At 42.1% G+C, this 14,532-nt stretch overlaps 1 protein-coding gene across 1 annotated transcript; it reads left to right on the plus strand.

The window, feature by feature from the left end:
- Positions 1 to 422: 422 nt before the first annotated feature.
- LOC146393029 (general transcription factor II-I repeat domain-containing protein 2B-like) lies at positions 423 to 1,499 on the plus strand. Its single transcript, XM_084938523.1, has one exon. The coding sequence runs from the start codon at positions 423 to 425 to the stop codon at positions 1,497 to 1,499; it is 1,077 nt and encodes a 358-aa protein (XP_084794649.1).
- The last annotated feature ends 13,033 nt before the right edge of the window (positions 1,500 to 14,532 follow it).

Consider the following 14,532-nt stretch of genomic DNA (forward strand, 5'->3'; position numbering starts at 1 on the left):
GGCATTTTTAGACGGGGAGGTTTTCAAAGAAGCAATGATGATAATTGCAAAAACTGTGCTTAAAGACGAGAAATATGGAAACGATGTAATCTCCACTCTCTCCGATGTCCAGCTGGGGGCAACTACAATTGTTGGAAGAGTGTCGGCTATGTCCGGGAACTTGGCCGATCAGTTGGATCAGGATCCGGCAAAGTGCAGGTGGTTTAGCATCCAGTGTGACGAGTCCGTGGACAGCAGCGGTACAGCACAGCTGATGGTCTTTATCCGGATGGTATTTGATGGTTTCTCCACAAAAGAAGAACTTCTGACACTACTGCCGCTAAAGACAACTACGAAGGGAGTTGACATCTAGGAGTTTTATCGCGAAGAAGAAGGTACCGTTGGAAAAGCTGGTATCAGTGACTACCGACGGGGCTCCTGCTATGATCGGCCGACTTACAGGATTCATCGCTCACCGTAAAGGTGACACAGAGTTCCCAAACTTCATGCATTACCACTGCATCATTCACCAGCAGGCGTTATGCGCAAAGGTGATCGAGCACGTCATGACTCCCGTCGTGAAGATCATAAACAGCATCCGCTCCAGAGCTAAACAGCACAGAGCATTCAAGGTGCTGTTGAAGGAGCTGTCAGCTGACTGTGGTGACCTGCTACTACATACGGAAATCCGGTGGCTCAGCAGGGGACGGATTTTGCTTCATTTTTTGTCACTTTTGGGTGAAATCAAGGAGTTCATGCAATCCAAAGGGGAAGACACATCTCTGCTGGAGGACACTGAGTGGACACTTGACCTTGCGTTTTTAACAGACATTACTGGGAAACTGAACCATTTGAACTGTGAGCTGCAAGGCAAAGGTAAGACTGTCGCTGACATGATAAGTGCTTTAAATGGATTTAAAGCCCAGATGAGCATCTTCTCTGTGCATGTACAGAGAAAAAAGGTGCTGCACTTTCCCTCTGTGCAGATGGTGCTGAAAGACAATGCTTCTGCCTCTGAGACTTTTGACAAAGTTACAGAAAAGTACTCTCAAGTCATAAACCGACTTGGTCAAGAGTTTGAGAACAGGTTTTGTGACCTTGATCAGCTTGAGCCATGTGTCTCATTCGTTTCCAATCCTTTCATGAATGTGGACACAACATGCATTGCTGAGCAACTAAGTTCAATGTTCAGCTTGGATGCTGGACAGGTGGAAATCGAAACTGTAACATTGCAAAATGACGTCCACCTCAAAGCCTGTCAGGGTGCACCAAAGTTTGGGTGCCTCGTTGACACAGAAAAGTACAGTGGAGTATGCACAGCATCTATGAAGGTTGCCAGCCTGTATGGTTCAACCTGTCTTTGTGAATCAGCCTTTTCTGACATGAACTTCATCAAGAACAAACACAGAACACGCCTCTCTGATGCACATCTGCAAGACTCACTCAGAGCTGCAGTGTCAAGTTATACCCCAGATTGCAACACACTGGTGAACAGCATGCAATGCCAGGTTTCCCACTAAGAAAGCCATATTAGATGTTCTCAGTGGCAACATTACAGTGTCATGTCCAAGTTGAATTTAATTATTGAAAAACAAATGTGTTTGTTAAGTGTAACATGTGACAATTTGCTTTAAAATGCTGCAGATTTGGTGAAAAGTTCTGTAAAATTTGAAAGTTGATTTTTGTATGTTACATACATACAAAAATAATGTATGTAACAGTGCTTGTTTGTTAAAATTTGTTAGTGGTAAGTGAACATGTTGTAGAAGTGATCACTTCAAAATGTAAATACTTGCAGAGATTTATAGAAATAAAGCGTTGCATATTGATATTTATCTGTTTCCTTGTTTCCTACTTGCATTCTTTATAATTATGGTGAAAAATAATTAACATAATTAGTGTCTTTACACAGATGAATATCATTAATTATTAATGATAACACATAATTAAGTTAAATTGAGGAAATTTGTTATTTGAGAAGTGTGTGTCAAACTGGTAGCCCTTCACATTAATCAGTACCCAAGAAGAAGCTCTCACTTTCAGAAAGGTTGGTGACCCCTGGTTTATAGTATGTGTGGTTTTTGTAATTAACAGCTAAAGTGTTGTGAGTGTTTGCCCTTTACTCAGTGCAAACACGTAGAAGGGAGAGGTGCACAGTTTCTGCAGCACTATGAACAGTATTTACAGAAAAAGTAAATAAATGTAAATATAAAATGTAAATAAATATAGAATCCAGTGAAAAAAGAAAGAAAAAACTTTTTGTTTACATTTTTCAGATCAAAAAATGTAAACAAATAAAATAAAATAATAATAATAAATAAAAAATGTAAACATAACACAAAGAAAACACGAGCAAGCACAAGATGCAGTTTCTAAATGAGGGTGTTTGTTATTAAGGGGAAAATATGGCCCTGTGGCAAAAGCGATTCTCCCTGTTATAACACAAATTAACTGTGATGTTTGTCATCGTTGGAAAGCTGAGTTCAGTTTCTCTAACCTGATTACTCCCTCATGTGGTCTCAATCAAGAAACCACTTAAATACAACCTGCCTGACAAAGTGGAGTAGACCAAAGATCCTCCAACGCCGTGCATAATGCTGCGATCGAAAGACATTCAGGAACAAATGAGAAACAAAGTAACTGAGATCTCTCAGTGTTGAGAATCCATGAAGCTGGGAGACTTCAGCAAAGAGAAAAAGACTGGGCAAAAATGGCCTCTGTAGCAGAGTTCAAAGAGGAAAACCACTGCTGAGCAAAAGTGACTCCGTTTTGCAAGAATACGTCTCGATGATCCCCAAAACATTTAGGAAAATACTCTGTGGGCTGATGAGACAAAGCAGGAACATCATACCAACAGTAAACATGGTGGTAGCAGTGTGACGGTCTGGGCTGTGTTGCTGCCTCAGGACCTGAAAGACTTGCTGGGGAAATGAATTCTACCAAACATCCTGTCTGGCTTTCTATTCGTGACCTGAAACATTTGGGTTCTCCAGCAGGATAGTGATCCAAACCACACCAGCACGTCCACCTCTGATGCTTTAAAAACACAACATGAAGACTTCGGAGTGACCAAGTCAAAGTCCTGTCCTGAACCCAACTGAGACGCTGTAGGAAACTCGGTTTCTGCAGCTTGTTGGTCCGGTGAGCAACCTGTCACCTGTCACTGACTCAAACAGGCTATCAGCCGCAACCAACCAACCACATGATGTCACGTTCCATACTGACAGAAGATGGCACTAATTGTTTTTAAAACCTTATTTTTAAGCACTTTTTCTTGAATCCAGCTTCACAGACAGAGTCGATGACAGTTTTGAGTGCAGGGCTCCATGATGTAAATTAGCATTTCATGTCGTCTTTAGCCTTGCAAAGGTGCTGAAGTGTTGTTAAAGCACACGCTGGACTGAACGCTGTCGTCTCTAAAAGGACATTTTGTATTTTCCTTATTATGTAAAAATGTCATGTGTGTTGCTCTATGATGTCATGAATCAAACATTTCTTTTATTGGAGAAATGTGATGTTTAGGTGTGTGTGTGTGGGGGTGTGCATCCTTCTCACCTCCTGCGTCTCGTTTGTTGAGAGGTGGCTTTGAATGAATTCCTCAGCGTGGATTGGATAATTGGATGGCCAGCTCTTTACCTCTGTATCACAGAGCCACACAGCTGTTGTCACTTTTGAGTGTCCGTGTGAAAATCCTGCAGCGCTGTGAGTTAAGGAATCTTTCTTTTGTTGGATGAAAGTGTTTTGCAAATAGACTTTTTGTCCACTGTTCTGAATATTGCAGGAGCTGAGTAGCAGTGAGAAGCCTTTGAAAGCCTTTTTCTCTTTGTTGCTGGTTAGCAGCTTAGATCAGAGGATTGTCGACTGCCTAATAAAGAGTGGAAAAGCGCTCTATAAGAACCTATCCATGTACCCTTAGTTTTGTTTTTTGTTAGAAAAGCAAAGGAGACGTTGTGTGTTTGTTGTTTTGGCAAATACAGCTTGTGTTTTATTTCAGTTGTTCTGAGCTGTTGGCCTTCAGCTGAGAGCAGTGGGAGTGAGAAGCCGCACCTGATGTTGTAACAACCTTTAAACTCTTTATTTAACAGCTGCTGTAACATCGGCTCATGGTGAAACACAATGAAATAGCTGCACACACTGAAACAAACACATCGCTCTCTCATTATCTAGTAAAAGAGAAATTATTCATTTACAATTGAACAAGGACTCCACTGTGATAATATAACAACATGAAAAAATACTTAAAGGCAGAAAAATAGAAGGAACTTGCAAAGATCATGTCTGTGGTGAGTCTGGATGTTATTCCTGTACCAGAATAGTGTGTGTGTGTGTGTGTGTGTGTGTGTGTGTGTGTGTGTGTGTGTGTGTGTGTGTGTGTGTGTGTGTGTGAGCTATCAAACCCCAGAAACAGTGTTGGTTGACACAGACAGAGGGACCATTAAAATGGAGCTTCAGGTCCATAGCAGACCGTCGCTGGCATTAAGAGCGCCATTGGCTGCCACAACAAGTAGGAGGGCCTTTGTGACAGGCATGGATGGAAGCCCAGGGTGTGAGCCTCGGTGGAGCTGCTGCAGGTGCAGGTCTTGGTGGTAGCAGCAACTTGGAAGGTTGGTGGTTTGATCCCAGTCTGCATGCCATAAATCCTTGGATGCATTTGTCGTCTGTCACAAAGTGAGGAATGAAAATGCAGCACTCAGAAATCAGCAGGTTAAAAAGTATGAGAAATATTTATATAGTGACTAACAGAGAATATATCATTAATGGAATACATACAATAAACAATTCATTAACAATACCTTCCATAGCGAGATATACTGGGACTCGCTTGTTGTGATTTGGTGCTAAATAAATATCGTAAATTAACTGATAACAATATGCGGGTCCAGCTCTAAATATAACCTGTTATGTTGCATTTCATGTGACACGTCACAGCTACACATAAATAAAATGTGAAATCTGACAAAGTTTCGAGTAATTTTTCAAACTGAAGTTGCTGTAACTCATCTTACTTGCTGTTAATGGGCAAAGAGTTTATGAATGATCATTAGACTAAAGACTCCTTTTATATTGTAGGTACACACACAACTGTACATGGTAAGACTCAACACAGTACAATAAGAATACAGGTAAACGACAAAAGAACATTTGATATAGAGAGAGTCGAGCGTTTAACCTAAATGTATTTTTAAAAGAATATTTTAAAATATCTTTTGCATCTTTTAAAGGACAGTTATCCAGAAAAATTAAATTAAAACAATAAATAAATAAAAAGTTACAATAAAAAATCTTTTAAAAAATGCGAGTAGAAAGAAGTAGAAGGATGTTTTCTGCTGTTACAGACATGGCTGATTGTAAACACCAGAGATCTCTGAACTCATTTCTGCTTCTTATATGAAGGTCGGTCAAGTTCAGTGCAACTCGGAAATGTTACAGCCAGTCAAGCCTGTGTTTACCACTGAAAACTACGCTGTCAATGACAAAGGTGATTCAGTAATCAACAAAAGATTATGTTCCGAATGCTCTCAGTCCATTAAATGATCAGTTACTGGTCCACAGACGTCGGTAGTAGCTCTGTGCCCACTCACAGTGGGCCGTTAACATCTCGTTAACTGTGGCGGCAGCACAATTAAATGAACGAGCAGCCACAGAAGTGTTTTTGCTTTGACTTGATTACTTCCATTTTCACTCACTCGTGCGCTTTTGTTGTCTGTCTTGTGAATCACAAGTTAAAAAACCTAAATTGGGAGGTTTCCAGTACAATGTTTAAACTGGACTGTTAGTCAGCCAGTCTATGGCTGTGAGCACAGCTGATGTAATCATCGAGTAACATCCAAAAAACGCGCGGCCTAATCTGTGGACTGGACTGGGAACATGATGGAGCTAGAATGAAACACACAAAGCTGATTGTTAATGTTATAAAGCAAGATTGCTTTAAAATGAACGTTAGCCACTCCCAGAAAGCCGCTGCTTTGGGGAGAATAACCAAGAATATTCTGCATTAACTTGAAATATTGCCTTATATGTAAACAGCATGTCTTCTATTGACCTAATCATTAAGAGTGACCAGAGATGTAATACGATTACTTTTTTCAAGTAACGAGTAAAGTAAGGGATTACTATTGCAAAAACGGTAATTAGATTACCGTTACTTTCCCGTAGGAACGCTGCGTTACTGCGTTACTAAAACCGTGATTTTTTTGCGAGAATGTCTCATGACAGTGACGTAAGCGAGTGCGACGTTCGTGACAACAGCTGTGTGCAGATCAACAATGGATCATATATCGAGTGTGGGAGAGAGTATGAGCGTGCAGCGTTTAAAGCGTGGAAGTACTGACCTTACTTTGAGTTTGATTCCATAAAAAGTGACAAAAACATTAGTGTCCGTTGTGCGTGGGAAGAAAACTTCTTTTTACAGCGAAAAAACCCCCTAAACTTCCGAGCAAGCACCGAGTAGCTACGACGTAATGGGAAACTCACAGAGAAACTCGCGGATTCTTCCACTGACCGCTGCAGCACACCTGCACCAGGGTAAACCTCCGCCTGCCCCACTCCTGCTTTACAGGTGAAAATAGAGCAACAGGACCGCTAGTCTTTGACTTTATTTATTTTCTGCTGTGTTTTACTTGCATCTATTTGAAAGACTGAGTGTAAACACAAAAAAAAATATTTTATGTGCTGGAATGTGCAGAAAATAGGTTTAAATGTTAAACTAATTTCTTCCAGTCAGAGAATGTTGCATATAATTACATTTTTGCTTGATGCATAAAGTTAAAAGATTAAAACTAATAAAACAAGTTTTAAAAAGAGACTTTTCCATTTGATTACATTTTGTATGAAGGATTATGCAGAAAGTAGAATTGGGCTGAAAGATCTATCACTTTATCACCTATTCAGGTTGTAGATCGTGTTTTTAAAAAGTAACTAAGTAACTAAGTAATTAATTACTTTTGAAAATAAGTAATCAGTAAAGTAACGGGATTACTTTTTTGGGGAAGTAATCAGTAATTAGTTTTTTCAAGTAACTTGACCAACACTGAGAGTGACTCCCTCTCTCTTTGTCATCATGGCTGCATGAATGTGCGTCACATATTTTGGTGATATGTGCTATTAGAGCATATCACAAAATACATACAAAACACACATACACATGTACATATTACAATTCCTTTTTACAAAAAGCATGCATTAAGCGTGGCATATGGGTGCATTAGGGGCAAATGAGTGTTGTGACACCCAGCAGAGTTAGTGTCCCAGTGTTCCCAGCACACTGCAAGACTGCTACAAATGAACTGCTGAGAGAACTTAGTGATGCGATGTGGATAAAATAATGAATCATGCAGGAAGCAACCTTCATCATTACACACTTCATCGGTGAAAAGAGGAGGCGAGGCCAGCGTGTCATGAGATCGAGCCAAAGGTTTGACACCAACAGATGATTTATGCATTCAGGATGAGAAGGAGCGAAAGGATGGGCGACTACTTCCCTCTGCACTGAATGAATATCAGAGAGCTTTGACTTAACTTTGTTAGTGACTGTAGTTGTTTCTACTAATATCAACTGGATGTAAAAACAGATCCCGTTCATTAAGAGCAAATCTCTCCTAAATTAATTCTTCTTGTACCAAAATCTATGCAGTTATTACACAATGCTAACATTAAATAGATAATTCGTGGCCATATTCAGGCTTTCCAGTACTATGAGGATGTGCTTATGACATTTTTATTGCAATAGTTTTTTTGTGTTAAAGCTTTTATCAGGGTACACAGCAAATAAACAAAGTTGCTGACATGTCCAGAAACATTACCTTTGCTTCTTTGTGGTCATTAGGATATCAGTAAAATGAACGTATTAGATTTACATAAAACAGTTCTCTGGTCCTAGTTTACAAGTAGTTGCCTAGTGGCAGGTAGAGATTGTGTTGGATGTCTGTCGCATCAGGTAGTAATGGGTCCAAAGGTCATTGTATTTAATGCTCCTCCACATGCTCCGAGGGTCATTCGAAGAGCTCTCTTTATGCCCACTATCAGGCATTGTTGTGATCAGAGGAGCCAAGGTATGTCACTTGTCAGTTTGTGGACACTCTTTCAGCTACGCTGTCACCCCAACGGTTACGTACTGATGGAACATGGGGAGTGTGTCTTGCAGATGAACAATGGTTTCTGGCAATTGCATACAGAGCCTCCGAGCTGATGGTGTCATGTAGCTCCTTTAAGGCAACATTAGCATGCAGGGGGACGTAAACAGCAGCCAGCCAAACCAGCACCAGCCTTCGCTCACACGGATGCAGAGTCCCCCTCCTCGTGTTTTCTGGTTCTCATCTTAGCAGAAGAAAGTCCACCTGAGTGTGTCGTTGTTGTTGAGCTAGTCTCTGTCAGCACAATAACACAACAGTTCTACTGCAGTTGAGACTGTGTAAGCATGAGATCTATTTTATTATCCAGATTATGAACAATAGACAGAAAAAGTGATGGTATAGCAGGTCTACTGGCTTTGGCGTTTAGCTTTCTAGCAGATGCTAGCTTTGTTATCTCATCTTGAAACACCAGCGAGTCATTGGTTCAGGTACGTGGATGGCACCTGGCTGAAATTGAAATCAAAGGACATGCTCGCACTGACGGGTTTTTCACTGAAAACTCTGAAAACAGACTTGGTCAAACTGTCCTGTAATTCAAATGGTTATCAAAGTAACACATATATTACTATTTCATTTTTATGTGTATATGTGTCTATTTCTAACATACTTAAAAGTGCAAATAAGTCAGGATGCCTAGGGTAAGTGTGCATTTCATTTTGTGATATAGTGTCTGCTAAGCACTGCTACCCACTGACAGAGGCCAAACAAAAGCTCAGCTGCATTTAGCCCTTCATGCTGTTTTGTGTTATCCTTTCTTTTGAACGTGGCACACTTTACAACTCTGAGCCTAAATCATCATGCTTTCAATCTGACTAAATGTTAATGGAATATATGAGTGCAAGAAGAACTGAGAAAAGCAATTGGTTTAATTGATGCAGCAGTAAGTCTCAGGGTCAGGTGGGGTTAAATGTAGTAGCATACATAGGAAGCTGCTTTTCCTTTCTCTTTGCCTCAGCATCTCAGACCAAAACCTTTCTGTCTTGTTAAATTTATAGGCATAAGTGGATGTGTTTTTGGCTTTCTCTCCAAAAGTTGATTCTGTTCATCTGGACGATTTCAGTGGGAGAAACGTTTCGTCATCATCCAGGTGACGTCTTCAGTCTCAGCCGACTGCAGGTTTCCAACCTTACAAACAGGACATTTGCATAATGACTGAAACCAGCCCACTGAAGGAACAACGGGCTGGGAGGTCAGTTTCTTAATCATGATTATGCATTCCCTATTCCATTCCCCAACTCTGAAAAAAGTAACGCCCTTATTCCCATCACTGGTTCAGAGAAATCAGAGTTACCCTATAACGAAATACACAGTGTGTTTAATGTGTTTTAATATTAATCTTTAACAGGGCTGTCAAACAAAACAACTGCTGCATAACGCCCTCCGCTATCTTAGTTTAATTGGTCACATGACTGCATCACATGACTACAATGCGTCATCGTTTTTGAAAAGGCTCCGGGTTCGCTGTCCACACTGTGTCGCGAAAACAGCGTTTTCAAATGTATCCACTTTGGAGAGTGTAACACCCCTTTCAACACTTGGGATACAGATTTAAATGGTTACCTGTGTGTTGGGCCAATAGCTGAGGTTCGACTACTGGAGCAGAGTGGATGACTAATGAAACGCTCTGAGAACTTGGTTTGATCAATTTGTATTCACAATTAAAGAATCTCACATACATACAATGAGAACAATAACAGCACATGAAAGGAAAAATTGGGCCCAAGTCATGGAAAATAATAAACAAAACACACACAACCCCGGGGGATTTGACTCAGTCTCTCTCTCTCGTGTCAGCCGACACCCTTAAGTGTGAGTCCAGCAATGAGGATTCTCTTTGCAGGATGTGCAAAGGAGGAATGACGTGCAAATCTGTCCTACCACTTAAGTAGAGTTTGTACAGTTCACGGTTCGTCCAAAGAATTTAGTTCTCTTCTTAAAGCAATCATCTCAAGGATCCTGGAGGGGTGGCTCGCCATCTTTGGACTGGATCATCACTGAACTATACTCCCAAGTAAAAAAACCTGACCTGTATAACACAGTCAGAATAACATTCAAAAATCTATATTTAGTCATTTATACATATATCCTTTCTTATGTTTCGTTCATACATACTAACAAATCTGCATTTTACCTTTCCAGTATACAGAAAGAACGACAGAATATTCCAAAACATAGACAATGATAACTTCTTACCAAAGTAACCAATAAAATGGGCTCCCCTGGAGCTTCAAAATGGCGATGGTGAAGCGTTGTAGCACAACTACAAAGAAGGATAACCCCATTTTCTTTAAACTGTATTCACCTCACAATGAACACAATTAAGGATTGATATTGGAACATATCAACATCTACAGCATACATATAACTTACAATCTTTACATGCATCGTCATAGGAAGCTAACAAACTCTAACATACAGTTAAATCCTTACAATCACACATGTACAGCCACATGGCTAATAGCAATAGCCGCGATAGCCGCTAGCATGTCATCGTTAGTGGCTTAAACTCACAATATTCTTGTTCACAACAAATTAACTCACCCAGAAGAATCCAAGCAGTTACAAACTCCTTTCTGGTTAACAACAATTTCCAGATAGTTTATTTCCACCGTACAATCCGACTGAATAAAACAACCACGCTTTCCACTTGGAAAAAACGGACCTTTCTTCCTCTCCCTCTCTCCTGATATCCGTAGCTGCTACGCAGTGAACGGCAGGAGGCGGTACTTCCCCCTGTATACTTCAAGGACCATCAGGACATTATAGACATCTTCTATTTTATTAATTCTCAACAAAATTATTTAACTTAATAAAACTTAACAGTGAACTCAAAATACTAACATCACTCATACCACACTAAAACCCTTAGTAACTCTCCAGGGTTACACCCTCCCCCACTGAAGGGTGGCACGTCCCCGTGCACCTTCTCTGCGGCTGTGTTGTTACTGTGTCGACAGGAGGGATGGTGGTTTGATCGTACCATAACGGTTCTGCAGCATCCATTGACCTTATTATAGCAGCACCCAGACCATGAAAAAGTGACTGAACCACCTCTATTAAAGGGTTTCCAAGTTCAGCATAATGGAGTCTCTTTGGTCGACTTCGCTGCCTGTTTGAACATCTGACGGCCTCATCTAACCCCTCTGATGGCTCTTTTATGTGGGTTAAATTAGCTATGTCATCAGTTTCAGGAACATCTTGTGTACCTTCAATGTCAAGCAGCTGAGATTCCCCAACAGGTGAAATGAGGGGCACTGAAATCTCACTATCCTTCCCAGAAGATCCACTTTCATCACCTCCCGTTCTTCCTGGCTCTTCAAGGTCAAGAAAGTTGACCTGAGGTGAGCTTGTGGCTGGGGGTTCCTCCCCTGCTTCTATGGGAATTTCCACCTCAATTTCATCTGAAACTGCTCCGGGAACAACTGCTCTGCTAAGAGGGATCACGCTGTCAGTAACGCGCTGCTCTGGTGGAATGTCGGATGACACGTGGTCAACCTTGGGCATTAGGGTGGAGGCAGCTGGATCCAAAAGTACAACCCTTGAAGGATACACTTCTTCATCGTCTGACATGAGATCATCAAAGCATTCGTTTACGTAACCTGGGTTTTGACGGGTTCTTGGCCTTCGCACTGTTGGCGGTACTGGGGTTTCAGGAGCACTCACGGGCAGAAACCCACAGGGCAACAGGAGGTCCCTGTGTAAAGTGCGCAAAGGACCATTTCCAGCCTCAGGACGCACTGTATACACGGGAAGGTCATTAGCATGTGACACAACTACATACACATCTGCCTCCCATTTGTCTGCTAGCTTGTGCTTTCCCCTCAGTCTCACATTTCGAACTAGCACTCGATCCCCTGGTTCAAGGCTAGACCCTGTAACTCTCTGGTCGAACCTAGTTTTGCTACGCTCTGCAGATTTCTTAGCATTTCTGCTCGAAAGCTCATAACTCTCTTTCAGGCGGTTCTTCAGGCCTTGCACATACTGTGAATGAGACAATGGCAGAGGATCAACAGGAAGCCCGAAAGCTAAGTCCACAGGGAGTCTTGGCTGTCTCCCGAACATAAGCTCATAAGGTGCAAACCCTGTGGCTTCATGCTTTGTGCAGTTGTATGCATGCACAAGAGGCTTAACATAGTCTCTCCAACGGGACTTGTCCTTATTATTTAGAGTGCCCAGCATCTGCAGCAGCGTTCTGTTAAAACGCTCCACAGGGTTACCCCTTGGATGGTACGGGGTTGTCCGTGTCTTCCGGATTCCTGCCATTTCACACAGCTCCTTAATGGTACGGGACTCAAAATCGGGGCCCTGATCACTATGGAGTTTTTCAGGGAACCCATAATGTGATATAAAATGTTCCCACAGACACTTAGCCACGGTAGTCGCCTTTTGGTTTGGCGTTGGTATTGCGAGGGCATACTTAGTAAAATGATCCGTTATTACTAATATGTCCTTGGTATTACTTTGATCTGGTTCCACACTCAGAAAGTCCATGCAGACTAATTCCAATGGTCTGGTGGTCGCTATTGAAACCATTGGGGCTGCTCTCTCTGGTGGCGTTTTTCTTTTTACGCAGCGATCACAAGTCTTAATCTTTTCTTCAACCACTGAGGACATTTTAGGCCAATAAAATCTAGCTCTCACTAGATCAAGGGTGCGTTCAACACCAAGATGGCCCATGTCGTCGTGTAGACTTTCAAGTACCATATCTCTCAGTTCTCTTGGTAAGACAAGTTGATGAGTCACTCCCATCACTCCCTGTCTCTTGCGAAACAAGACTCCATTCTTGAGCTCCAGCCGATTCCATTCTCTCAACAAGAGTCCATACTCAGGGAGCTCCTTTCTCACTTGAGGTGGAGGTGTCTCACCACTTTCCAACTGAGTAATTATTTTACTGATGCTTGCGTCTGCTTGCTGTTTCTCTGAGATTTTAGCAAATGAGAAAAAGGGGATAACTGGCAGCCCATGACTGTCATTCCCTTGGAAGCAAGGTGGCAGGGCTTCAGGACTGAGTGCTAGGGACTCAACCAAAGCAACTGAGTGATCAGAGCACTCAGAACCTTCACCAGCAAAATAGATGTCATGCCGCTCACAGATAGCTTTGATCACCTCTGGCTGAATGACCTCTGAGGTTTCCGTTTCTGAGAGGTGGTTGGCAGTGAACTTACAGATCCTCTCCTTCTCCTTCACTGAGATATGATCATCTATGAGTCCACCATGTGGCCTTCGTGATAATGCATCTGCGTCCACATTCTGTTTTCCAGCCCTATACTGCAGCTTGAATGAGTAGGTGGAGAGCGCAGACAGCCATCTATAACTAGTTGCATCAAGCTTGGCAGAGGTTAGAATGTATGTAAGGGGGTTGCTATCAGTGACCACAGTAAAACTAGCCCCATAAAGGTAGTCACTAAACTTTTCTGTGACAGCCCACTTAAGGGCTAGGAACTCCAACTTATGTGCTGGATACTTAGCTTCACTTCTAGACAACCCTCTGCTTGCAAATGCTATAGCCTTAAGCTCACCATCTTGCTCTTGGTACAAGGCTGCACCTAACCCAGTCGTACTCGCATCTGTGTGGAGCAGGTAGGGAAGTTTAGGATTAGCAAAACCCAGGACAGGTGTTGAAGTGAGCCTCTCGATTATGGTGTCAAAAGCCTGTTGACAAGAAGCAGCCCAGCGCTCACCAAATGGTTCTTTAGGATTGCGGTACTTGACATTAGCCTTTCTTTCCTTGTTCTTGCAGGTTGGAGGATATCCGGCTGTTAGCTCATTCAGCGGCTTCACAATTCTGGAGAAATCCTGAATAAACCTGCGATAGTAACCGCTGAACCCAAGGAAGGACCTCAGTTCTTTTAGGTTAGATGGCTTTGGCCAGGTTTTCAGGGCACTAGTTTTCTCTGGATCAGTCTCAACTCCGTTCTGAGAAACAATATGGCCTAGATATCGGACAGAAGACTGAAAGAACTTACACTTCTCTGGTGAAAGTTTGAGACCATATTCCTTCAGGCAATTCAGAACATGCAGAAGGCGCCTCTCATGCTCTTCAACTGTGTCTGAAAAAATGATAAGGTCATCAATAAAAACTAACACCTCTTTCAGGTTCAGATCACCCATGCAACGCTCCATGCAGCGCTGGAAGGTGCTGGGGGCATTTGTGACTCCTTGCGGCATTCTATTAAATTCATAAAATCCCAAGGGACACACGAATGCTGTCTTCTCCTTATCGGCCTCCTCCATTTCAATTTGGTAGTAGCCGGATTTCAAGTCTAAAACCGAAAACCACTTTGAGCCTGTGAGAGCTGAAAAAGCCTCTTCAAGATTGGGAAGGGCATAGGCGTCCTTGATTGTCTGTGAGTTCAATTTGCGGTAATCGATGCAGAGACGGATGGAGTCATCACGCTTCCGGACCACCACAATAGGGGAC

Source organism: Perissodus microlepis, chromosome 2 (assembly GCF_051167445.1).
Source record: "Perissodus microlepis isolate ML-2025 ecotype Zambia chromosome 2, ASM5116744v1, whole genome shotgun sequence".
NCBI classification, from domain to species: domain Eukaryota; kingdom Metazoa; phylum Chordata; class Actinopteri; order Cichliformes; family Cichlidae; genus Perissodus; species Perissodus microlepis.

Coding starts and splice junctions, on each gene's coding strand:
- LOC146393029 (XM_084938523.1), top strand. CDS start 423: ATGATCGGCCGACTTACAGGATTCATCGCTCACCGTAAAGGTGACACA.